The sequence below is a fragment of the Syngnathus scovelli genome, chromosome 10 (assembly GCF_024217435.2).
Source record: "Syngnathus scovelli strain Florida chromosome 10, RoL_Ssco_1.2, whole genome shotgun sequence".
Lineage (NCBI taxonomy): Eukaryota > Metazoa > Chordata > Actinopteri > Syngnathiformes > Syngnathidae > Syngnathus > Syngnathus scovelli.
Genome location: NC_090856.1, coordinates 10,396,201 through 10,421,112, shown reverse-complemented (window position 1 = coordinate 10,421,112; position 24,912 = coordinate 10,396,201). Strand labels below are relative to the sequence as shown.

Here is a 24,912-nt window from a genome sequence, read left to right as displayed (position 1 = left end):
GCGGTCATCTCGTGGTCCGTGGCGCTATTGCAGGTGGTCGCGAAATTGGAAATGGAAAATAATTGTAACACATTTAAAAATAAAATTTACTTATTATTTAGACTTGATTCACTTTCAAGCTAATTTTGTGAATCATTTACCCATCCAAAATATGTCCAATGTAGCTGAGATTCCCAAATTAGACATACAGATGCAAATAAATAGCATGTATAAGTCTATCCTCCTTCGGTGCAAAATAAAATAATATTACGCCAAAGCAGTGGTTCCCGAGTTGCTTCTTGATTATAATGGTGGTCCCTTGGACAAAACCAGTTAAAAACACCTGGTTTGGTTTACAGCAGTGCGCTTTTCGGTCGGCCGACAGGGGGCGCTGCAAAGCCGCCTGGAGCTCGTCAGCTGCGCAGATCGGAGCTCGAAACAACAGCTGCAGACAGTGCGAGAAGAGAAAAGAGCTTAGCTGAGCCGAGCCGAACTGAGCTGAGATGTAGCGTAGCTTCATGGGACTTGGTGTGATCGGTCGTGTGTCACTTTTACCGTAGAACGTTGGTGCAAATTTCTCCGCAACAGGAAATAGCCGCCTGTCATTCTTGCACAATGGCGCTGTATGAATGTGCGGTGTAATGCGATCGAAAAGAGTTGCCTTTGCGGGCAATCATTTATGTTTTGGGGCGTTTTTTCCGCGAGTAGCTAGTTGCTAGTGCTGGCGAGCGGCTGTTGCGGCTACTTGGGACGTCTTTTTGCAAGGATGCTACGATGGCTACGACAGCAGCTGGTAAGATTTCTGCAGCCGCAAAGTGCATTTAATACGCGTCGCTTCAATGGCCGATGAGAGTCGTCCACAGAAATATGTGGACGAACTTTAGTTGGCCAATTTGCGAGCTAGGCTCACCAAATAGCCTTCCTTGATGATGTGTCGAAACGAACTGTCAGCCCATTCTCCAGCAATGCAGACAGCTAGCGAACGTCAAGTTGTTGGAAATAATCAGACAATGTGGCAAAAAAAGGACGATCGGGTGTGTTGACGTTTGTCAGCATTGGCTTGCTTTCCAGCTGGCACAAAAAGAGAAACTCAGACCGGCTTGTAGTTCATTTTTTCAACTTTTCTCAAGTCCATTGGAAGTTGTTTTGGTTCAGCTGGTCTCAGGTAGCGTTTGCCTTTGCATTACGTTTCTTGCCATTTTGTACGATTTGTACTCGTGCCAAGACGAAATGCAAACCAACAGTTAGTTCCCTTCCGATGACGCGGCAACCCAGATCGTCCTCCGGGTTCTTAGGCGTTACAATTCTGCACTGGTGGTTTGACATTTGAAGGCTTTGGTCGGTCAAGCTAACTCATCATTAATATATTCGCATATTTGTTGACATTGAATGGGTGTGTGACGTTGCTTTGTCACGCTAAACAAATGTTGACGGTATCACCTGAGCTTTGTTCAATCTCCGGACACTTGAAACACGAATTGACGTAATAACAATCATTAATGTGCTACGATCGAGTATGCATTGTAGCAATGTTGCAAAATTTGTGATAAGCAAAAGCCATTGATTATTTTCAGCATCACGTGATTCTGTCAGCTTTTGCGTGAAACCTTTCAATTAAAATTTCTATGTGAAGACGCCCGACGTTGACAAAATTGAGATTCCACAGCTCCCAAGCAAACACTATGCTGTCAAATGGTTTGCAACGTCATGTGACGATTGCATGCCTTCCACTGATAGAGGAATGAATGAATGAATGTATTGTCACTTGTCCAGTTGTGCTTTAGGAGCAAATGTACAACTAAAAATTAAAGTTGTGCATTTTACACCTTTTGCTCAACTTTGTCAGCTTTAGCAAGACCTTATTTTCCTAATTTCCGACACCCCTCAAGACTGCATGTTGGAACAGCGGCTGCTACTTTGAATTAAGGCAATAAGTTTGTCTGAAGCCTTGCTTGACTTATTATTTATCTGATGATTTGCGGTGACATAAAGCCTCATTAAGAACAAGACTACAGGTGGTTAATTTGAATGAGTCCTCACGGACAAATCTGCTGGACAGGCTCTTTGTGTCTTCCTTCATCACCCTCTGCTCACGCCGCTCGTGTTCTTTTCACAAGGGTCCACAACGGTAGTGTTGCACTTGAAAAGAATGATTTTGTAACTAGTTTGCATACTGTAACTGTGAACTTCCCCAAATGTCTGATGGCGCAAATAAACGGCAACTTTTCTCCTTACCTTCATCTGCAGGGCTTTGACCCCCCACATCAAAGTGACACCAGGACAGTCTATGTAGCAAACAGGTTCCCCCAACATGGACACTACATACCTCAACGTTTTGCTGACAACAGAATCATATCGTCAAAGGTACCGTTGTTTGATTGTAACCGTGTGATATGTAAGGTGTGTGACTTTTAAGCTGTAGAGATCTTTCTTTAAAATGATCTCTCATTGTTTTTTATGTATCAAAAGTAACAGTGGTATCAGTACTTGGTATCAGTGTATACTTAAGAATTGAGTAATGGTACTTTTATCGGTCTGAAAAGGATATCGGACTTCCATTGGTTGAAATGCGAGCTTGGCATCATGTTTAAGGTTCATGTTTAAGGTTCAACATTTTCTTCTTCTGTTGCAGTATACTATTTGGAATTTTGTCCCCAAAAATCTGTTCGAGCAGTTCAGGAGGATAGCCAACTTTTACTTCCTCATTATTTTCCTTGTCCAGGTAAACAAACACACGCACACACACACGCACGCACGCACGCGCACACACACACACACACACACATTGACAAGGGTCTTTCCCCCGCTGGCTATAAAAAAGTGCGAGCATGAGAAGTGGAGCAAGAGTGACTCAGCAACTTGTGGGCCACCACTAGGAGGTCCGGTTCTGTCCTGATATGCTGCACCAATCAGTGCAATCAAGGCATCGGTGCCCCTGCCCAAGTTGAAATTTTTTCAGAGTGGTCGTCGGTTCTCGGAGCTTGTGTAGTGAAGCCCGAGCAATTGACTTGACTCTTTTGTAAAAGGCTAAAGTTTGGCCCGCTCGGCTTGTCAGGGACGCTTAAGTCATATTTGCCTGGCGGAATAAAAGAACCCTTTGCGTCTCGACATTGTGGAAAGACAAACGTGACTATTTTTTCAACGACCCGAGATGGATAACGAGATTAGTGTTGCTCTCCGCTTTTCATGCTATAGTGTCATGGTGGTGTTTTATCGCCAGGCAAAAAGAGCACTGTGAAACATTTCACAACCACTTAATCCTCTTTGCAATGACAAGTGCAAATTACCAAATACGTAAAAGCCAAACGGCTTCACGTGCCTGTCTTGTAACTACAACGAATGCATGATTGGATCATGTTTACACCATTTGTGTTTCCAGTTAATGATCGACACTCCGACTTCCCCAGTCACAAGCGGTCTGCCTCTTTTCTTTGTCATCACAGTCACAGCCATCAAGCAGGTGAGAACTTCTGCTCAGTCATTTCCCTTTCAAAACGCCGAGCTAACAATAGTCGACTTCTGGTCGGGAGGGGCGGGGCTTGACTGATTCTGTTGTGCAATCCTGTTTGATGTCTGTCTGGCAGGGCTACGAAGACTGGCTGAGACACAAAGCCGACAACGAGGTGAACGGGGCTCCCGTCTTTGTGGTGCGCAGTGGAAGCCTGGTCCAGACCAGATCCAAGAACATCAGGGTACGAGCCAAGCCCTTGTCAAATATTTCGACAACGTCATCAAATACGTACATTTTTCTGCCGCATTCCCTCCCGCAGGTGGGGGATATCGTTCGTGTAGCCAAAGATGAGACCTTCCCGGCCGATCTGGTATTGCTCTCGTCCGAGCGTTGCGACGGCACCTGTCACATCACCACCGCCAGCCTCGACGGCGAGACCAATCTCAAGGTATGCGCTATCAATGTCTGATTGTGTGAGAAAAGATGAAGCGGGTTTTGCGTGTCCATTCTTGCAGACGCACTACTCCGTGGCAGAGACGGCCGTGTGTCAGTCGGTGTCGCAACTGGAGACCTTGCAGGCCGTGGTGGAGTGTCAGCAACCCGAAGCCGACCTCTACAGGTCGGTTATTTTAGTCACCGCACAAAACTAGTTTGCCAGAATTGCCATCCCGCTAAAAGGCCCGATCTGATCCCTTCCAGGTTTGTCGGTCGAATGACGGTGACTCACCACGGCGAGGACGTTGTCAGGTGAGATGTTCCTCAATTTTATTTTAATTGGAATATTTTTTTCCAAATGGCCTTTAACACTACGACGTTGTTTCGACCGTTTGTCAGACCGCTGGGGCCGGAAAACTTGTTGCTACGAGGGGCCAGGTTAAAAAATACCAAAGAGATATTTGGTGAGTCACAATTACAAAATAATGTTTGAGCTGAAATGCTTGAGAGGCTTGTCAACACCATTATAGCTCAAAATGTTGCTTAAAGGAACCAAGTCCGTTCAACTACTTGTGCAGGTGTTGCGGTTTATACCGGCATGGAGTCCAAAATGGCCCTCAACTACAAATGCAAGTCTCAGAAACGCTCCGCTGTAGAGAAGTGAGCATTTATTTTGTATTCCTTTTTTTTTTTTTTTTTTTTTTTTTTTTTTTACACTGGTCAGGTGTGTGTTTTTAAATGCGTGTTCTGGTTTCAGATCTATGAATACCTTCCTGATTATCTACTTGGGCATCCTGTTGCTGGAGGCTGTCCTCAGCACCATCCTGAAGTACACCTGGCAGGCTGAGGACAAATGGGACGAGCCCTTCTACAACCAAAAGACTGACCAAGAGAAAAACAGCAGCCCGGTAAGCTGACCACATCTCACCAAGTCTGAGGAGTCGTAACAAACGCCTTTTATTTTTTTATTTTATTTTTTTACATCTTACAGATCCTGAAATTCATCTCAGACTTCTTGGCATTCCTGGTTCTCTACAATTTCATCATTCCCATCTCGCTCTATGTTACTGTGGAGATGCAGAAGTTCCTGGGCTCTTTTTTTATAGGCTGGGATTTGGATCTTTACCATGAGGAGAGTGACCAGAAAGCTCAGGTCAACACCTCAGACCTCAACGAAGAACTCGGCCAGGTGTGAGATCGAGAAAAGGAAAAATGTTTTTGCAAGCTGACAAATTGGCTGAATATTGCACTTTTTCTGGCAACGTTGTGTTGTGCCAGGTGGAGTACGTGTTTACCGACAAGACGGGCACGCTAACGGAAAACGAAATGCAATTCCGGGAGTGCTCCATCAATGGGATAAAATATCGGGAAGTGAATGGCAAACTCGTGCCGGAGGGTCGAACGGATGACTCACCAGATGGCTCCGCACCCAATTTGGTAATCTCGGCTCGGGTGTTATTGAATTTCAAATGCAAACGTGCTCATTGTCCCCCCCCCCCCCCACCCCCAACATTCAGGACGGGGAGGAATTGTTATTCCTCCAAGCGGTGTCGTTGTGTCACACGGTCCAGATCAGTTACGACCAGCCGGACTGCCTTTCCGGGGCTGGAGACCCGTTCTGCCACGTGAATGGATTTTCTGCCAATGAAATGGAATATTATGCGTCTTCACCAGATGAGAAGGCGCTCGTAGAGGCAGCCAAGAGGTAAAGTTGAAGTTGCGGCACTGCACGGCCCACTTCTTAAGACGGTTTTAACACTGTTTTTTTTTCCCCATCTCTAGAATCGGCGTGACCTTCACTGGTATCAGAGGCGATACGATGGAAATCAAAACTTTTGGCAAAGCAGAGAAGTAGGTTGTCCCAAAGTGTCACAAAATGTTTTTTTGATCTCATCACTGTCGTCTCAGCAGTTTATAACAATGAACTCTTGATTCTACGGCCGCTTATAAGCGTCTTCATGACCCAATTTCAAGCTTTTCCATGTTTTTTTTTTTTCCTGTTTTCAGATACAAACTGCTTCATGTGTTAGAGTTTGATGCAAACCGCAGAAGGATGAGTGTCATACTCGAGACGCCTGCAGGTATCCTCACTTTTTTTCAATTGTTGAAAGGATGGACGTTGACAAACATTTTTTTAAGTACCAGACAAAATGTTTTTTAAGTACCAGACAAAACGTTTTTTAAGTACCGGACAAAACTTTTTTAAGTACTGAAAAAAACTACCGATAATCATTATCAGCTAAATTTTTTTTTTAAACATATGGCTTCAGAATTTTTTTTCCTAAGAATTTTTTTTTTTTTTAAGAGTTTTGTTGTAAATATTATTATGATGTAATTCCACCTTTTGATTGTTGAAAGAATAGACATGTTGACAAACTTTTTTAAGTACTGAAAAAAACTACCGATACTCATTAACAGCTGATTTTTTTTTTTTTTTCAACATATGGCTTCAAAATTTTTTTTCTTAAGAGTTTTTTTCTTTTTAAGAGTTTTGTTGTAAATGTTAATTTGATGTAATCCCACCTTTTGATTGTTGAAAGGATGGACATGTTGACAAACATTTTTAAGTACCGAGCAAAACTTTTTTAAATCATTAACAGCTGATTTTTATTTAACATATGTCTTCGATTTTTTTTTTTTTTTTTTTTTTTTTTTTTTTAAAGAGTAATACATTAGTTTTGTTGGAAATGTGGATTTGAGGTCAACCTGCCTTTTGTCTTGCTTCCATGGTGGAGGTGGCAAAGTGCTGTTCACCAAGGGAGCAGAGTCGTCCGTGCTACCTTTTGCCACTAGCGGGGAGATAGAAAAGACGAGAATTCACATCGACGAGTTTGCCTTGGTGAGTAACGTAACGATTAACTTTTTGTACATGTGTTGAACCTGAGCATGTAATGTTTTTTCCCTTTTTTTGCCGCAGAGAGGGTTACGGACGCTGGTGGTAGCATGTCGCCACTTCAGCCCCGAAGATTACATTGAAGCCGAGCAAATTTTGAACACTGCCCGCACCGCGCTCCAACAGAGGGAAGAGCGACTGCAGCAGGCCTTTGGCGAGATCGAAAAAAACCTGAAAGTCCTCGGAGCAACCGGGGTGGAAGACAAGTGAGGAGTTTTTCGCACATCGAAGACATTGTTACTTTCATTGTTACTTTTCTGTCTTAAGTTGTTTAGCTCATCTACGCGTTCCACCTTTCAGACTCCAAGACAAAGTTCAGGAGACCATCGAGGCTCTGCGCCTGGCGGGAATCAAAGTCTGGGTGCTGACGGGTGACAAACACGAGACAGCGGTGAGTGTCAGCCTATCCTGCGGCCACTTCCATAGAACTATGAACATCCTGGAGTTGCTGCAGCAACGCTCCGACAACGAGTGCGCAGAGCAGCTCCGACGACTGGCCCGGAGGTGAACCGAGATGCGTTTCTTCTCGGACGACGATCGCATTCGACAATTGGAACTCAAAGTGTTTGTTTGCGCTTTGCTAGGATCAAAGAGGACCACGTCATCCAGCACGGACTGGTCGTGGATGGAGCCAGTTTGTCTTTAGCGTTGCGGGAACACGAAAAGCTCTTCATGGAAGTTTGCAAAAAGTGTTCGGCGGTGCTTTGCTGCCGCATGGCCCCGCTGCAGAAGGCAAAGGTAATAGTCACGTGACTTGTGTCATGTGACCAGACCTAAGAAATATGGTTCTTTTGTTTTGTTCAGGTGGTGCGTCTTTTAAAAACCTCCCCAGAGAAACCAATCACCTTGGCAGTTGGGGATGGCGCCAACGACGTCAGCATGATTCAAGAAGCCCACGTTGGCATAGGTACAAGCCCCGCCCCTACTCCTCAGACTTTTTTTACATTTGAGTTTGCCCCGACGGCCGTTTGTGTCACTGCAGGGATCATGGGAAAGGAAGGTCGGCAGGCCGTGAGAAACAGCGACTATGCAATCGCCAGATTTCGCTTCCTGGCCAAACTGCTCTTGGTCCACGGTCACTTCTACTACATTCGAATAGCCACACTTGTGCAATACTTTTTCTACAAGGTCAGTTTTGCCCAAACAAAATGAAGAGCAGGCACATTTCCACTAGATTGAACGCAAACTTGCTTTTTCCTTTGTAGAATGTGTGTTTTATCACGCCACAGTTTTTATACCAGTTCTTCTGCCTGTTTTCACAACAAGTAAGTTTATTTTTCGTTCCCGTGTTGCACAACGCTTCTTGTGGGCTACTTGAAAAGTTAGGCTTGTTTTCAATTGTGTGCACTGAAGCTCACGCCTCTCTCTGTGTCAGACTCTGTACGACAGCGTGTACCTGACGCTCTACAACATCTGCTTCACCTCGCTGCCCATCCTGGTCTACAGCCTCTTTGAACAGCTCGTTCACCCGCACGTTCTGCAGAGCAAGCCCGTCTTGTACAGGTAGGCGGTCGCTCTACGTTAGCTTGCGCACTACACATTTTGGTTGCTTCCATCTTTGTTCCAGGGACATCAGCCGCAACTCTCTGCTATCAGTGCGGACATTCCTCTACTGGACTCTGTTGGGCTTTTGTCACGCGTTTGTCTTCTTCTTTGGATCCTACATATTGATGGGTGAAGACACCAGCCTTTTGGGTAACGGACAGGTGTGTGTCACATTTTGTCCAAAAATCCCCACTGCTTAACTTCTGTCCATTTCCTGATCTTTGCTGTTTCCCTCATCTCAAATTTTTGCTATCAAGCTGTTTCATTGCCAAATTGAATTTGTTTGACTTTTCTAAGTCGTTTTTCTTCATTTCATCGGTGGCGTCGCAACCATTGCTGACTTTGCTCAATTCTCTTCTCTTGCTACCTTTTCACGGACTCCTGCATGATTTCAGATCTTGCGAGCTAACAGGCAGCTGGTAAGCGTCAACGCTACATTTGAAGGCTCTCTAATGGGCGGGCAGAGAGGGGGGGTGGGGGGGGGGGGTTATTCACGACTGATGCCAAGAAACAATGACTCTAATTGTGCTTAATTTTTTTTTTTTTTTTTTTTGTCACTTGCAGATGTTTGGCAATTGGACATTTGGAACGCTGGTCTTCACGGTGATGGTTATCACAGTCACTTTGAAGGTGAAGGATTGAAAATGTTTTGCACTTGTGGCTTTTCAAAGTTTTGCTCAGGTCTTGATTTTTGAAGGATTGCTGTCGGTTGGAAGCATTTAAGTCTCTGTCTCTGTTTATTCCAATGCCAGCTTGCGTTAGAGACTCACTTCTGGACATGGATGAACCATTTTGTGACGTGGGGCTCCATCGCCTTCTACTTCATCTTCTCTCTCTTCTATGGAGGAATCATCTGGTAAGAGATGAACAGGCTGTGACGTTTTCAGTATCATTTGTCTTGATCGTTTTTCCATCCCTCGCAGGCCGTTCCTCCACACACAGGACATGTATTTTGTATTTGTGCAACTGCTGTCCAGCGGCTCCGCTTGGTTCGCTATCATCCTCATCGTGGCAACGTGCCTCTTTCCGGACGTGGTGAAGAAGGTCTTCTACCGACACCTGCGGCCCACCAGCACGCAGAAAAGTCAGGTAGAGCGGGGCCATTAATGCGATGGGAGTCACTGACACCATTTGGGGAGGGGGGGTATTACTTGTATACCTGTGACTTTCATTTTAGCTTTTGACACACTCCATCAGTGCGTCAAGGAGCATCAATTACCCTTTGCCCCCCCTGTAGGAAGTGACTGTTTAATAATTACTCAGCTTAAAATGTAACTATGAAGAAAAGCTAAGCGAAATCTTCTCCGAGGACATATTACGCATTATGGCTGGAAGTCAAAGCGGGACAATCGGTGTATGAGGTCTTTCTGCAGGAAACAATTTTCACACCTTGTTTGTCTGAGGAAAGAAAAAATCCAATCTTGTCTGCGTCTGCTCTAACGTTGTTGTCCTTGTGTGGGCGTGTGTGTGGTTTTCTCAATGTCTAACCTTTTTGTGTGCTTTCACTCCTTTCCCGGTGTAGATGTATTCCGACTGTGTGGCAATAGGTGATGACTTCATCGCTCTTCAGCCTCTGTCCAGAGCCAAGAATCAGCTGGGCAAAATTAGGTAGAGGACATGAGACAGAGTTAGCCATCAGTTAGCATTTAAGTCCAATCATTTGTTTTGTTCATTTGGAGGAGCTCTGCAAACGCAATAAGACATTTGAAAAATGGAGGAAAATGCCGTTCGCAAACCTCGTATCGATTTTGTGACCGCGCGGAAAAGCCAACTCGCATCGTCACGATTGAAAGAGAAAAGAAGGTTGTGGTGTGAGGCGATCAAAAAGGCTCATCCGTCATTTCATTCTGCACACGCCTTGCTTTTTAGCAGATGTGTCTTCCGTTTGCATGCTTCCATCATCACCCATCCCGCTGCAAGGACGGATGAATGACAGCTGCTCGTCCTTTTGAGTCATTACGATAAAGTTTAAAGAACGCGGCCATGGCTAGCGAGCATAAGTTGAACCGTTTGACCATCTGGAAGAGGTTACCATCTTCTAGCGCAGGGATGTCAAACTCATTTTTTTCGCGGGCTCCATTGTAGTCAGTTTCTTTCGGAGGGCCATTATGACTGTCAACCCAAATAAATATATGAGCACCTCATATTATATACAGTATAAGCTACAAAAAAAAAAAACTGTCAAATAAGTTTTCAAATCAGACTAGTAAAAACTGGTCAAATATTTAAAAAAGTATATATTTTTAAAAGTGAAGACAATTTGCAATTCTAGTAATGACACGAATTTGATGCACAATTTGTCTTCGCGGGCCACATAAAATGATGTGGCGGGCCGTATCTGGCCCCCAGGCCTTGAGTTTGACACCTGTGTTCTAGCATGTTAGCGTCTTAGCTCATGACGTCGAGCATGGTCGGCTGCCTCAAAAGATGACGAGTCCTTAAGAACTACATGTCCCAGTTGTTCACTTGCATGTGATCACAGCGCAAGACGTCACCACGGCTGCATGACGGGACACTACGGAATCGTTTCCGTATGCTCGTGCATGCCGCCGCTGCTGCATGAGCAGATGACTTTTTTTAATTCCACTCAACGGGGGCAGGGCAATTTGCAAACTCCAATTAAATGTCCTGCTACTGCAAAGGTCAACCCCAATCTGTTCTGTAACAACTTTTAATGACGATTATATTTGGAATAACTCCTTCAAGAGTGACGTCTGATCACAAAACCTTTAAGTACAGACAATGTTTTCCGTGCCATTCTACTATTGTAAATAAATTCAGTAAGATGGTCATGCAATTATTAGCAAAGAGAAACATCCAAAAACAATTTCCAAACGCTCAACAAATGAGGAGAAGTAATAATAATAGTAATGTCCTAATTTGGCCTCGTTCTAATCGTGTCGCACATAATAAAAAGAGAAGTCAGGTCTCAGCCTTACCAGTTCTGCATTTTGAATGAAATTGTTTCTCTTTGTTTTTGTTAAATTCCTTCTCCTCTCTATATCTGTCTAATTAGATCCCAGTTACAAAAGGCTCTCGTGGGTTTTTTCTTGAATTGTTTGCTTCTTCTAGTCTCAGCAGCAGGTTCATTATTTTGCATGCCCGAGTGTGTGTGTGCGTGTCCTTCCCTTCACACTTGCTCTTTTTATGCCTCCACTCGCCGATTGCTTCTTAGCTGTTCCACAGTCCGAAATGAAAGCCCGGTCACAATTCCTGACTTTCAGTCTTTGTGATTTGGCTCTTGTGAAATGAAGGATGTGTTACGAGCTGGCCGTTCTTTGTTTGCGTGTGGCGACGTTCGCTTGTTTCCCCGAGTGTCCAAAGGGTTCGAGGTGGCCGAGCTGTGAGCTGTTCTCACCGACATCTTGTGTCCTTCAGATGGAAAAGGGCGAGGGTTCAGTCGGCCCAGAATATGACTCTGTTAAGGCCCGTCGGCGCCCAGGGGAGGACAATTGGCACCTGCTAGCTGCTTCTCCTCCCCCTGCTGCCCCCAGCCCAGAGCCTTGATAGCCCACCCTAGGTAGTAACTCTCCCGTTGTATTGTAGCGCCGACGTGACATCCCGCCTGCCTAAGCCCCCCCCCCACACACGTGTCACGCTTGTCCGTGGAAACCTTTCATTTGATTGCGTTGCCTCGTTTTGGGTCACCTCCATCCCATTGTTTGGTTGTGACGTGCAACTCTGACCGCCCTTGCCCACCTCCCACATCTCGTTTTCGAGTTAAGAATGTAAGTGGCATGCTGAAATCTTTGGAGTCGTGTTTTCTTTGAGCCACACTGTATGCTGCCCGCTCGTATCCGTGACCATGTTCAGTCTTTAATCGTCTGATGTCTATTTTTTTTTTTTTTTTAACAGCGGTTTCACATATTAATCAAATGACTCACCAAGTTAGAGCGAACGGAATTGATTTATAAGATGACTTTATTTATAGTCCACCATAAAGGGTTTTGAGACCACTAAACTGAAATGAAGTTTGACCACTACACTTGCATTTACTGTTTTGTTTTTGTTTTTTATCACTTGTTTTTGTATTCGTCGATAACCTGCTGCTATGCAGATATTCGAGTAGCTTTGAGTCAGCGTCACTTATTCCTTAAAAATGTCTATTTTACAAAAGGATTTTCTAGCTCACGGTCTGTTCATCTTCGATTCAAACTCACAGTTGTCAAAATCAGAGCCTCGTTGAGTAAACAAAAAATTGCAATTTTGTAAGCGGAAAATTCGTTGTGGCTTTATGATCCAAGACGCCGATTAGCTAGCCAAAGGTTTTCTTGTTGTGCTTCTAAATTTGTTTCTTCATTTGACCATTTCAGTGCCATTTGGTAGCATGCTTTGATTGTCGTCCATTCCGATGTGCTGCCAAGTCGCCTCCATTGCCTGCCTTTGAGTAGCGTAGCCATTTTGATTGCGTCACTAACGGATTCTCCTCCCTACATCTTCCTCTACTCTGCTTTATTTTTCACTCCTGCAGTCTTTATCAGCCCCCCAGGCCAAGGCGCTCAGCTGCGTGGAATCCTTGTGCTGCTACCAACGTGGGCAAAGCGGCTGTTCCCGCCTGGTCGGCCTCCTGGAGCAAATGAGCGGACGTTGCCCGCCTGCCGGCGACCGTTGCGAGTCATCCGGCCACAGCAACAGGTGGGCCAGGACGACGACGGCATCAAACGTGCTTTCGAATATTAATCATAATCTGGCTCATGCGAGCGCTTGAGCCAAGTGAATGCTAACGGCGGCGGCGACGCTTTCTTGCATCAACTCCAATGTGGAAAGAGTCAACTCTGGCCGAGCCAAAAGTGTCAAGATATAATCTCGCCACTAATATATTTAACGACACTTTGATCTCAACCAATCCTACTATATGGGTACGCAACGGCTCGCAATATGACGCACTATGTAACTTCGTCTGTGTTGGCCCTTCATTAGCATGTTTGTCATTGCTAGCAACGTCCTGTGTGCCTACGCAACAGCCCCGATCATCAAGCCACCTTTCAGGGACACTTTACGATGCACTTTAACTTCTGTAGAACTATATAAAAGCCAGTGAAGATTAGATTTTTTTTTCATAATGGCAAAAAAGCTTTTTTTTGCCTCTGGCCTACATTCAAAAATTAACTAAACATTGGAAAATACCAAAAGTGAAGTTAATCATGCACTGCAGACTTAATTCAACCTTCATTTTCTAACGATGGTATAATGTAGGCCAAATGCTAAAAAAATATTTTTATTTTTTACTTGATGATGCACAAGTCAATACTTTCGGAGTAGTCTCATTTGAGGCAGATCTTCTCGTTTCCTTCTCTTAACTAAATACTAATTAAAATTGGAGGCACTTTGTAACCCCGCCAGTTTGCGTAACAATCTCATTAACCCACGAGACCTTCAATTATTCAGAAAATAATTAGTGCGCCATTTCAATTTGATAATCTCCTCGGGCCGTCTGTCGTGCATCTTCTAAGTCATGAAAAGATTGCCCTCACCTTTGCATTGCAGTGGACTTTTCAAATTTATTGTGGAGCCTAAGCTACGACTTGCAAGATGGACCCGTCGGTGCACACAGTGGCCTTCATGTTGCGTGTTCTTTGGCAAATGTGGGCTTTTGTGCCCCCCCCCCGACAAACGTCAGAAATCGTCCTGCTCTGTTTACCGCTCTGTTTTTTTGGGGGGGGGGGGGTTCTCTGGATTGTGTCATAACATTTTATCTTGCCAGTGCTTTCGTGGCTGTCGAGCAGAGCGGGACATGATGCCGCGAGCTCCATCTTGACCCGGCTGAGCTCAACTGTATTTTTTCAGTTTGAGTCAAGTCGCTGGGCAGCTTGGTCTTTTCTGGCCTTTAGCAGGGCTTAAAACGGTTGTCTTTATCTTGGCAAATGGAGATCAATTGAAAAGTCAAAGGATTCCAAAGTTTGGCCTTGTAGATTAGACCTCGGAATGTGGTCCTTTTGCTTTTTTTTTTTTTTAAATCACAAATTATTTCTCTTTGTAATCATTATTTTTGATTCGGGTTGAGTAGATGAAGTCACATGTGCTCCCTCTGAGACACTGGCGGGGCTAGGTTTTTTTTTTCAAGGATACCCCAGAGCAGGGGTGCCAAACAAATTTTTATCGCATACCGCATCGTAATCATAGTTTCCTTCAGAGGGCCATTCTGACAATCCAAATAAATGTATCAACGTCTCGTATTATGTACAGTACAGGGTACACAACAAACTTATGAATGACTCGTAGTTTTGAAATCAGTGACGTGTTAAAACTGTTCAAATTTTTAAAAAAGACGAGTGGTAATAAAAATTTGTTAGCAGAGTCTCTATTTTTTTTAAAGTGAAGACAATTCGTAATTTTAGTATTGACACAGTCGATGCAGAATTTGTGTTTGCGGGCCAAATATAATTACATTCTGGATCAAAATTGGCCCGCGGGCCAAAGTTTGACGCCCCTGCCTCAGAGGGTCAGCAAAACATTTTGAATGAGGCTTCAGTACTCAACCCGCATCCTGTTGCACTTTTCCATCATCCCTCATTGACGCCTCTTCTTTCCCACTTGCTAGTGCCGGTTCTAAGTCGGAGAAAAGGTGGTTAGCAAATGAGCAAGGCAGCTGCCAGGCCGCCCCTTTGCGCTCCTGCCCGCCTGCAGCACAGCCACCGTCCTAATCCTCGGTTACTGCTGCCTCGTTTCAGGTCTTGGGCTGACGCAGACAACTTCTACTCCAACGATCGTAGTGTCCTGACGCTGTCCCCCATCGAGGTCGCCCACTGCTGAGCTGCCCGCCCCCCCTCCCCCCTCCCTTCTAAGCTTACTAAGTCCATTGCGGAAGTGGACTCAGCTGAAGCTGCTGCTCCTGAAACCAAAGGACTGCTGGGCACCTTAAAGATTGAAGGTCCTCAGCAGTGCATGAACTTCATTTGAGGGGACAACGCTGCTTGAAGGACATTGCACACTCCATGGCCAGCTTGCACTATGACACTCCTTGCCCTCATTGCTAATACAATTCAGTACGTCGTCATCTTTCTCACAAGTAGTATTGGCTGACATCTGCCCACTACTAGCGAAATGCTACCAGTGTGGAGAAACGGCTTACAGTTTTGGACAACGTCTTACTAGCAAGACAATTCAATGGATCTAGCGTGCTGAATTGGCATCCGGGTGAGGACAAAGCGTGTACTCATACATGGAGCTCAAACGTCTTCCGTTAGCACTCCCGTTAGCCGTTGGATGGACGGCAGCCACGGCAGACGTTGGCATCTCGTCCCAAAAAGCGCCATGACCTTCGTTGCTCCATCCACATGTAAGCTGCACTTTCTCCTTTCCAGATGGACATAAGGCCCCCCTCGTAGCATCCGGCAGTTGTCGCCGTCCACGCTTTCCCTTGGGACCGCCGCCACTGGCCGAATCCTTTCCGTGTCGATACCAAAGAGCTGCGTTCTCTTTCGTGCCTATTCGCACACATGCTCGTGCGACTTGCTCGTCTCGATTCTCCCGACCTCAAGGTTACGAAAGCCATAATTTCTTTTCAGGAAGCCCGCTTCTTGTCGACGTGACTGTAAATAGAGGGCGGCTGTCGTGTTCTTTGCCTTCTTCACTCAGCCCAACAAGGCCAGATGATGCTCCGGCGTGGTTTGCAATGGACGCCTTGGGTAGGCGGGCTGGCTCTTGACTGACGAATGTTTTTGTCTCCCCTCAAAGTCATTGCGTTCATTATTCATTTCATTTGTATTTGTGCTTTGGATCTTCTGTGTTGCTTTCCACCTGGTGGTGACGACGCCCGTGCACGTCGGTGGCCTCGTACCACCTCGGTGCCACGCGGTTCTTGTGTGTTTTTTACTTTATACATCCAAATAATGCAAATCCATAAATCAGGTTCGGGTGAGTTTGAGAAACCCTACAAGACAACCGTTTTAAACACACGACGAGGTTGGGGTTGGGATGATCCTCCATTGGAAAGCCTTCCACGGTCTGTTATGTCTTCTTCTGTTTTTGTGACATGATTGCTTTCTCGTTGTTTGTGTTTGTTCCATCGCAATACTGTTAAGTCAGAGTGCGACGTTGCCGCGATGCAAGCATATTGTTGAATTAAACCAAACACGTGAACAATTTGCCTACTTTTCCACTCGCACGCATTAGCAATGTGCATTTATTTTTCCTCACCCAGTGGACCTCATTGCATTGTAGCTGTCACAGGACCGACTGACAGCAAAATGCGCTTGCTCAAAGGACCACATTTTGCACATGAAGGTCAATTGTTTTATTTGTTCAGTGTTGGGCAAACCCTTGTCATGATGTCATATGTTCCTTTTGAGCGCAAGCATCAGCACTCGTTATTACACTTGATCGGCAGATGCTTAGCTAGATCAAACTGTGATATTTCTAAATTATATTCACCAAGAATGTAAGGCTGTACTTAGGAAATCTAGTTTGAATATACAAAAGAAGTTCTTGGAAGGTCAGCTGAATTATAAAAGGCATCCCTCATCTGAGGAGCCATATAGACCAATGCAGTATATCTTTTTCTATCTATATATCTATCTTGAGGAGATCTGAAGGCTGCTTAGACGTCACCAAAGGTTCCAAAGCTAATTCTAGGACATAACTTATTTTTGTGTAATCCAACTGAAATGCTCTCTAATTGGCCAGCGATATCTGATGCATTGGCACCTATTTGAAAACAAAGCCCCTTTCAATGAATGCTACATGCGGTTTTATTTTGCAGTGACAGTGACGCAGAACTGTTCAATTCATTCGGGCTAAATGTGTCACCGGAAGAGTGAAGGTCAATTTGTTCTGATACGAATTCAGTCTTTGCTGGCCTAAATTAAATATAATGGCCAAATGAAAACGTCAACCAAGCATTTGGACTCGTGCAGATAATCATGTTCGTCACTCCTATTGGCTGATGTCTGTTGCCATTCCTCTTGTCTGTAATACTGTCTTACAGCTATAACGTTTATGGAAATGCTGTTCTATTTATGAAATAAATACATTTTTAAGAAGCATCAAGTTCTTGTTTTCTTGACCACAACTCGTCCATGATTAGCATTTGCGCTAGTTGCTGGCCATAACTGTTCGACACACTTGTGCAACCCGCCACTGACAACTACAGCAATCCCTTGTTTATCGCGGATAATTGGTTCCAAAAACCACCCGCGATAAGAGAAATCCGCAAAGTGCGGTCACCAACAAGAAGTACTGGGCAGGCTAACAAGTTAGCGGAAAGATGCTAATTCGCGATCGTGCTGACACGCAAACACGGACTTCTAAAGGAATGTAAATGAACATTTGGAGCAATACTACTCTGTCCTAAAGGTTAAACACATGTTTCCTCAATTTAGAAGTTGCATTTTGACTTTTAAATTGATTTTTAATTTTGAAAACAAATCCGCGATGTAGTGAGGCCGCGATAAACGAAACGCGAAGTAGCAAGGGATCACTGTACTCACATTCTCTTCTGGCCCTGCCTCCGGCTGTGTCTACGTCACACGCTGTGCGCTCCAACTCAGATTTGAGCCGTGCATAATGTCATGTGCATTCCAGTTCTTTTAAGAGAACTGAATCTTTAGAATCAGTTCACTCAAAAGATTCGTTCAAACGAATCGTTCAACGAATCGTCCCCCCCAACCCGCACACACACTGATCTTTTCTTTTATTTTTATAAATCAAATAATCAAAAATCATGGTCAAAGCTTCACAGAAAGTGAAAAGTGCCACACCCGCCCTCATCCCCACTTTCTGATTGGCTGTTTGATCTGTGACGTCATTCGGACACTCCATTAGGTACTCCGCCATTTTCAGGTGTACCTAATCACAGGCCACTTCATTAGGGAAAAATCATGGTCAAAGCTTCGCGGAAAGTGGAAAGTGGCCACAGCCGCCCTCACCCCCACTTTCTGATTGGCTGTTTGATCTGTGAAGTCACTCGGACACTCCATTAGGTATACCGCCATCTTCAGGTTCGTTCGCGAAAATTCACGAGTGAGTGACAGAGCCTTGCTGCTATGCCAGCCGACACACGTTATGCCGACATTGATGTTTTAATTTTTTATTTGTTGGATTGGAGTTGATGGTGTTATTATACCGAATGTGTTTGAATAAAAGGTTGAAAAAAAATTCGTTATGCCGACATTTGTTATTTGAGGGGACACCAACTCATATAACAACGTAAAACACATACATATTGTCATATAGATCAGTTAACCAAATGTCTGATTTTTATGTTTTAATTGGCGAATATAAAAACAAGGAATAAAACACCAGATGAGTTTTAACATAAATGTTTATTAAAATAACGATAATAATAATAAAATAATAATAATAAAAGTAAATTTCAAACCAGCAATCTAATGTGAAATTGCAGTAGATATATTGGATAATAATATTTAGGCGTATATATGCATACACGTTATTCAAAAACTACTATAAGTGTTATAAAATAAAGATTACCCAAAGAGAAGGATAATCTCCCCGTTTTTGCATAACGGCGCATCCCTTCATGCAATAAAGTTAGCCGTTAGCTTGGAGAAAACGTGCATAAAAGAAGTGGTGTTTCAGTGAGTGGTTCTTTCTTTCCTTGGCAAATCGTAAATCTACATTCTGGCTTACATAGTTCACGCCAGGAGGGAGACGCAACACGTTCACTGACTAATCGTTGATGCACGGGAAGGAAGGCAGTTCAACCATTGCCTCGTTCGCGAACGGGAAAGTCAGGATTCGTTCGCTCACTGATCCATTTTCGCGATGAACTGGAAATGCAAATCACTCACTCACTAATTGATTCGTTCACTCACAGATTCATTCGTTGGTGAACGGGAAATACAATTCACGACTCTTTTGTAAACGCGAAGTTAAGTCATTTTCTTCTTCGTTTCGTTTTACAGCGAGGTCGCACCAGCTTCAATGCGCATTACCGATACCTAGTGGTTGAAGTCATATGAATTGAAAAAAAGACTCGTTTACTGAAAAGATTCGTTCTTTTGAACGAACCGTTCACTCACGAGCCAACACTAGCGAATAACATGCAAATTGATGTGAAAATACAAAGCTGGACATTTTCATGAAATATATGAAACTTGCTCCGACATGGTTAAAAAAAAGTGGACAAAAAGACATTCGGTCACTCTAAAGTAGGTTGTTAATTATGTGATGTCAACAAGACCACAGTACAAAGCTTTGCATAGTTCTAAATTTTGAAGTAACAATTGAGTCAAGTTGTCCTCTAACACAAGCTAGGATCTACTAAACGTTTCCCTCTTAACATTCTGGAGTGCAGAGTTACTGTACTAATTGATTCAAAAATATCATAAGAAGCAGAAGGACACATTTTGTTGGGGAGTGTGAGGATTATTTGACAAAAAGTTCATTTGCATTCAACTTTTGGAATAGCTCATGATCAACGGAGGCTTTTGAAACAATGTACACAGCATGTGGGCATGTCAATGAAAACTCTTCCTCACTCAGTATCAGTAACCGTTTCAATAATTGTGAAGTTGTGCCAGCATTCTGCTTATTCCTCATCCTCCACATACCTGACAGGAAGCAAGCCGCCGCGCTGCGACTACAACTAGCCAGGCAGCCAATTACAAAGAGTCCAAAAAGCACCAAAGCTGGCAGAGCGAAAAGGCCACGGTCTCTTGAGGGATGTTGGCATGGCTACTCCAACATTTTTAGTTTGAGTCTCCCAGTTTGGAACATCAATGCACCCAACTACTGGGCCGCCGCCTCCTCGTCGGCCCCACACTCTTCTTCCAGTTCCACCAAGGGAGCATGTCGATTGGCCTGAGAGCCCTCGCCGAAGAAGACCTTTCTGATCACGCCTGACTTGGGTGCCCGGATGACGTGCTGTTGAATCGGCGAAGCGGTCATACTATATTGTACAAGGAACTCAGTATTGGTGCGTTGAAACATGTCTCACCTCCATCTTCATGGCAATCATGACCATCAGCGGGTCGCCGACATTCACTCTGTCGCCCGCCTTCACCATCACCTAACGTTCCAAAACAAAACAAAAAGTATGAGATCTGGTCAAATTCAACTTTCAACAAATACCGTGCGTTATTTGTCAAAAGATTATTTTTGTTGTTGTGGGCTGTATAATTTGATCAGGATGTGTGTCAGGTCAATAAAAATCAGGTGATTGAACAACGCTGCGCGCTCATCGGAAGTCACCTTGTCGATAGTTCCAGTCATGGGGGCCATGGCGCCACCCTGAGCGGCGGATCCGCTCGCAGCAGCCAGATACTTTGGAACCGGAATGGACATTTCAACACCGCCCTCCTGTGTACACAACCACACAAATGTTCGATGTCCGTCATTGGACAAATTAGACTGGTGACAAACACGGGAATCTATGTATTCCAGATTCCAATGGCCAGCAAGGATATGCCAAAAAGGCTTCCTGCGGCAAACCAAGTCCTTTTAACAGAATTCGCAGCGCTGACCGTGGAGAAGAGATGAACGCTGTTGTCCAGGATGACCAGTTTGGGTCGAGACTTGACGCCATTGACAGAGCAGTGCAGAAAGGAAGCTCCGTCTTCTGTCTCCAGCTCCCCCGTCACATGAAACCGCTCCTCGCCCAACTGAACGAGGAAAACACTTGCTTTGATTTGAACCTTTCGCTAAGCGGCAGTTGAAAAGCGGCTCACCTGCATGGCGTAGCTCCCGTCTTTGTTGTATGTGACGACCACGATGACCTCTGAAGAGCAAGAAATTGTTGTTTTTCACATGACTGTGGTGACTGCCAACAGTTCCCTCCTGGCAACTTACTCTTGTCTGCCAGCTGCAGCGTCATGCTCCTGGACACGTGCGTGTTCAGCCTCCAGCCGCTACTCGAACCAAACGGCGAGAAAGGATCTGGCGGCCACAAATGCACGAGCGTTGATTGAGCTCTGAAACCGATATGAGGACGGCGCAGCTCACCTCCGGAAGCGCCCGCAAAGTCCTCGGTGGCTTTCCGCTCGTGGAGTAGCAGGCCGAGGGCCGCCTGGCAGACGGCGGCCCCGGAGGGAGCTTCGGGCGTGGGAAAGAGATCGGCATAGTGCTGCGGGATGAAGCCGGTGCTCACGTTACCCGCCTCAAACTGCGGGTGGCCCGACAGACTCAGCAGAAAGTCGATGTTGGTGCTCAGACCCACGATCTGACGACGGCACAAGAAAATCCACCGTTGGCTTTTCAATTACGTTCAGGGACATGCAAAGCCATTTGTGATGACAACTCGTCGTCACCCTGTGCAATTAATGTTTTTTGATGGTTCCCCAAGTTGGGCAATATGTTGGCACGTGTACAAACGTTCGTGTTGGCATGGCATGTCTTACGTTGTATTGCCTTAAACAGTAGCGCAGCTTCTTTAGGGCGGCACAGCGGTCCTCACCCCACACTACAAGCTTTGCTATCATGGGGTCATAATGAACAGACACCTCGTCTCCTACGAAGCAACAACCACACACGCAAAATATAAAACACAAATGAGCGCAATTTTTACAATATTGCAGGCAACCAGAAATCCCACCTTGTCTGACTCCGGTCTCGATGCGAGTGTGCTGGTCCGGCGGAGGCGCCGAGAGATGTAGCAGAGGCCCCGCCCCCGGGAGGAAGTCATTGTTTGGATCCTCGGCATAGATGCGGGCCTCGAAGGAGTGACCCGTTAGCGTGATGTCATCTTGGAGCAGAGGTAGGCGCTCTCCTGCTGCCACCTACGGGAGACCCAGATGAGATCCGGGCCGCCATCAAGAATTACCCGCGGTCGACTCACCCGCAGTTGCCACTCCACCAAGTCGGTGCCGGTGATCATCTCGGAGACGGGATGCTCCACCTGCAGCCTGGTGTTCATCTCCATGAAGTAGAAGTTGTGCTGGGCGTCCATGATGAACTCGACTGTGCCTGCAAGGCAACGCGGCACATGCGTAAGGCTGCGGCCAGGCCAATGTACACGCGTGTGCTCATCTAACCTGCGCCGACATAGTTGACGGCCTTAGCCGCTCTCACGGCCGCTTCGCCAAGTTTCCTCCGGACTTCGGCATCGATGCCGGGCTATGCAAGCAAACATTTCATGATGTCAGTTTCTTGTCCAACAAAGCACCGTCCATTGGACATTTGCACGCCTCATGCTTAGCAAAAAGAAAGACACCATAACAGCGCATTACTTTGGACGCCAATCTATTATCATGACATGTTTTGACTCGATCATACGGTCGAGGAATGTAGAAGCTCACTCCTGGCGCTTCCTCGATGATCTTCTGATGTCTCCTCTGGACGCTGCAGTCCCTCTCAAACAGGTAGACGGCGTTCCCGTGCATGTCCCCAAACACCTGAACTTCAACGTGTCTGCACACATGGAAAGTGAAGGCAATCCAAAAGTCTCGCTCATCATTCCAGCAAAGTTTGATTGTTCCTTACCTGGGATCCTCCACAAACTTCTCAATCAGCATGACATCGTCGTTGAATGATTTAGTGGCTTCTCGTCTTGCAGATTGAAGCTGTTCCAAGAACTCCGAGTCGGAGTGTGCGATGCGCATCCCCTGAGCACATTATTACTTTCAATTTGAAGAAGTCATGATCCAGCTGCTCCCCGAACTTGTGGCCTCACCTTTCCGCCTCCTCCACGGACCGCCTTGATCATCACGGGGTAGCCGATCTTTTCGGCCTCTGCTCGCAGTCTCTCATCTGACTGGTCATCGCCATGGTAACCTCCGATAATCGGCACCCCGGCAGCCGACATGATGTGTTTGGATGTGCTAAAAGCAAAAGAAAAGTAAGGCATGACTATCGGCCTGCGTTTATTAACAGTATGGCAAGTGAAAAAACTTTATTCTGAACCTTTTAATGCCCATGTCTCGGATGGCAGAGGATGGCGGTCCAATGAAGATGATTCCATTCTCTTTACAGGCCTCTGCAAACTCCGTATTCTCAGACAGAAAGCCATAACCTGGGTGGACTGCCTACATAAAAGCAACAGGACCACACAAATACTTTCAAACAGGCATCGCTAACGTGACAATGGCTCCCAAGCAGCAACAACAAGCACAACAATAAACACCTTGTTCACGGAACACCAACCGTGTGAATCACAAGTGAACATTCAAAACTACTACTGCAATTGAGTGTCCACCGAGTACACAACCACTCACATGTGATCCAGATTTTTTGGCCACTTCTAAAACCTTCCCCATGTTGAGATAACTCTGCTGGGGAGCAGGCGGTCCAATGTGGTAAGCTTCATCTGCCTAGAAAAACAGACAGAATGCTGTCTATGTTTGGGAACTTTGGAACAGATATTTCCGAAGCATGTTGAACCATCTCACCATGGTGACATGCATGGAGTGTCTGTCAGCGTCGCTGTAGACAGCCACTGAGCGAACACCCATCTTCTTTGCTGTGCGCATTACTCGACAGGCGATCTCCCCTCGATTGGCGATCAGCACCTTCTCGATCCTTCTCACCCCTACCAACGCCATTATGCAATAGTTTAGTAGATGTTTGCGCAAATAAAAGATGGGGGGAAAAAATGGTATATGTGCTCAAAAACTGGACTGTCTATATCTTCAACAGCAATGAGCATTTCTCACCTCCGGATATTAATCTCACTCCTCTTTTGGTCCATAACAATTTTCTGGAAAGAGAGTTCGCACATAATTAACTGAATGGTACAACCAGCGTAGTACTGTAAACATCCTTGGCAGCGCTAGCTGACAACTGACTGCTATCTCATTTAACCTTGCTCAAATATAACATATACACAATATAACAGCGGCCATGTACAACGAGTACAAACTTCTCTCGACAATACGATAAAATGAGTGACAGTATGCACGGCAATTAAAGTTTAGCAACAGCGTGTAATTTGTAGTCTTCGCTTTTTCGTCCCATTAGCATTTACAAAAGTGATTGGTAGCAAGCGAATGATCAAGAAAGGCAGAGCGACCGAGTAACAGGACAGCATTATTTTTTTCAGACAGCGGCGTGTAGCTTGTTTGTTGACTCACTGAGTGAATACTCTTAAACCGTGGAGAGTTGGGAAACTTAGAATGACTGCAGCCATTGCGGTCAGTTTGGACGACTGGCTGCAAGCTAGCTACTAGGTAGCTAGCTCTCCGACTGTTGTGGAAAAGGCGAAGCGAAAATAGCCAAAAGCGTCAAATTACATGCTGTCCGCAAATGAAATAAACATCTAACTAATGAACGAACGCCAAAAGGCGTAATAGGCTCACATAAGACTCCTAAAAATTGCACAAAATTAAAGAACACAACTGTATTTTATTTTATAGCTTTATAGGGATCCGTAGTGTCGTTGACCAATGAGTCAAGCTGATTCGGAGGCGGGGAGGATGCTGTAATTACGACAAAGCACCAGCAGGTAGAACCATTTCAAAACATTTGGTACGGTTTCCTTCAAAAATTATTTCTTAAAATGTCTTTCGTCATTGAATATTTACTTAAGAAATACATAAACGTTCTTAATTTTTGTTGTGAATATTAAAGTAAACGTGATAGGAAAACAAAAATCTTCCATATATAAATATGATTCAGTTTATAGAAAGCATTTGTATGAGCCATTTTTGTCCTTTTGTATTTTTGGATTGTTGTAATTTACCCTCATGCCACTAGAGGGACTCTTGTGCATTATCGTGCA

The 24,912-nt window shown here is 45.0% G+C and overlaps 2 protein-coding genes and 1 long non-coding RNA gene across 3 annotated transcripts; 1 reads left to right on the top strand and 2 right to left on the bottom strand.

The window, feature by feature from the left end:
* Positions 1 to 390: 390 nt before the first annotated feature.
* atp11b (ATPase phospholipid transporting 11B) lies at positions 391 to 17,287 on the top strand. Its single transcript, XM_049721259.2, has 31 exons — positions 391 to 772; positions 2,227 to 2,343; positions 2,612 to 2,701; positions 3,359 to 3,439; positions 3,564 to 3,671; positions 3,750 to 3,878; positions 3,946 to 4,049; positions 4,130 to 4,177; positions 4,265 to 4,329; positions 4,444 to 4,525; positions 4,623 to 4,773; positions 4,857 to 5,054; positions 5,144 to 5,302; positions 5,383 to 5,570; positions 5,648 to 5,716; positions 5,873 to 5,946; positions 6,601 to 6,704; positions 6,783 to 6,964; positions 7,059 to 7,262; positions 7,343 to 7,496; positions 7,563 to 7,665; positions 7,741 to 7,886; positions 7,964 to 8,023; positions 8,134 to 8,261; positions 8,326 to 8,464; positions 8,699 to 8,722; positions 8,868 to 8,933; positions 9,056 to 9,159; positions 9,227 to 9,392; positions 12,775 to 12,938; positions 14,975 to 17,287. The coding sequence occupies exons 1-31, from the start codon at positions 746 to 748 to the stop codon at positions 15,054 to 15,056; spliced, it is 3,516 nt and encodes a 1,171-aa protein (XP_049577216.1). The 5' UTR covers positions 391 to 745; the 3' UTR covers positions 15,057 to 17,287.
* LOC125969336 (uncharacterized) lies at positions 6,516 to 17,981 on the bottom strand. Its single transcript, XR_007481523.2, has 3 exons — positions 17,732 to 17,981; positions 9,792 to 9,897; positions 6,516 to 6,654 (listed from the first exon to the last, which is right to left on the bottom strand). It is a non-coding gene; the product is annotated as an uncharacterized lncRNA (long non-coding RNA).
* A 1,420-nt stretch (positions 17,982 to 19,401) lies between these two features.
* Positions 19,402 to 24,588, bottom strand: mccc1 (methylcrotonyl-CoA carboxylase subunit). Its single transcript, XM_049732358.2, has 19 exons — positions 24,266 to 24,588; positions 23,849 to 23,892; positions 23,585 to 23,724; positions 23,411 to 23,506; positions 23,100 to 23,221; positions 22,870 to 23,017; positions 22,680 to 22,801; positions 22,496 to 22,607; positions 22,232 to 22,313; positions 22,036 to 22,163; positions 21,793 to 21,976; positions 21,599 to 21,708; positions 21,204 to 21,420; positions 21,051 to 21,137; positions 20,930 to 20,979; positions 20,726 to 20,863; positions 20,454 to 20,561; positions 20,200 to 20,271; positions 19,402 to 20,126 (listed from the first exon to the last, which is right to left on the bottom strand). The coding sequence occupies exons 1-19, from the start codon at positions 24,319 to 24,321 to the stop codon at positions 19,992 to 19,994; spliced, it is 2,151 nt and encodes a 716-aa protein (XP_049588315.1). The 5' UTR covers positions 24,322 to 24,588; the 3' UTR covers positions 19,402 to 19,991.
* Between the last annotated feature and the right edge of the window lie 324 nt (positions 24,589 to 24,912).

Coding starts and splice junctions, on each gene's coding strand:
- mccc1 (XM_049732358.2), bottom strand. CDS start 24,321: ATGGCTGCAGTCATTCTAAGTTTCCCAACTCTCCACGGTTTAAGAGTA. Junction 23,018..23,099: donor CGAGACATGGGCATTAAAAG/GTTCAGAATAAA, acceptor TTTTGCTTTTAG/CACATCCAAACACATCATGT. Junction 22,802..22,869: donor TCCGTGGAGGAGGCGGAAAG/GTGAGGCCACAA, acceptor TAATGTGCTCAG/GGGATGCGCATCGCACACTC.
- atp11b (XM_049721259.2), top strand. CDS start 746: ATGCTACGATGGCTACGACAGCAGCTG. Junction 4,330..4,443: donor AAATACCAAAGAGATATTTG/GTGAGTCACAAT, acceptor CTACTTGTGCAG/GTGTTGCGGTTTATACCGGC. Junction 9,160..9,226: donor TTCTATGGAGGAATCATCTG/GTAAGAGATGAA, acceptor CATCCCTCGCAG/GCCGTTCCTCCACACACAGG.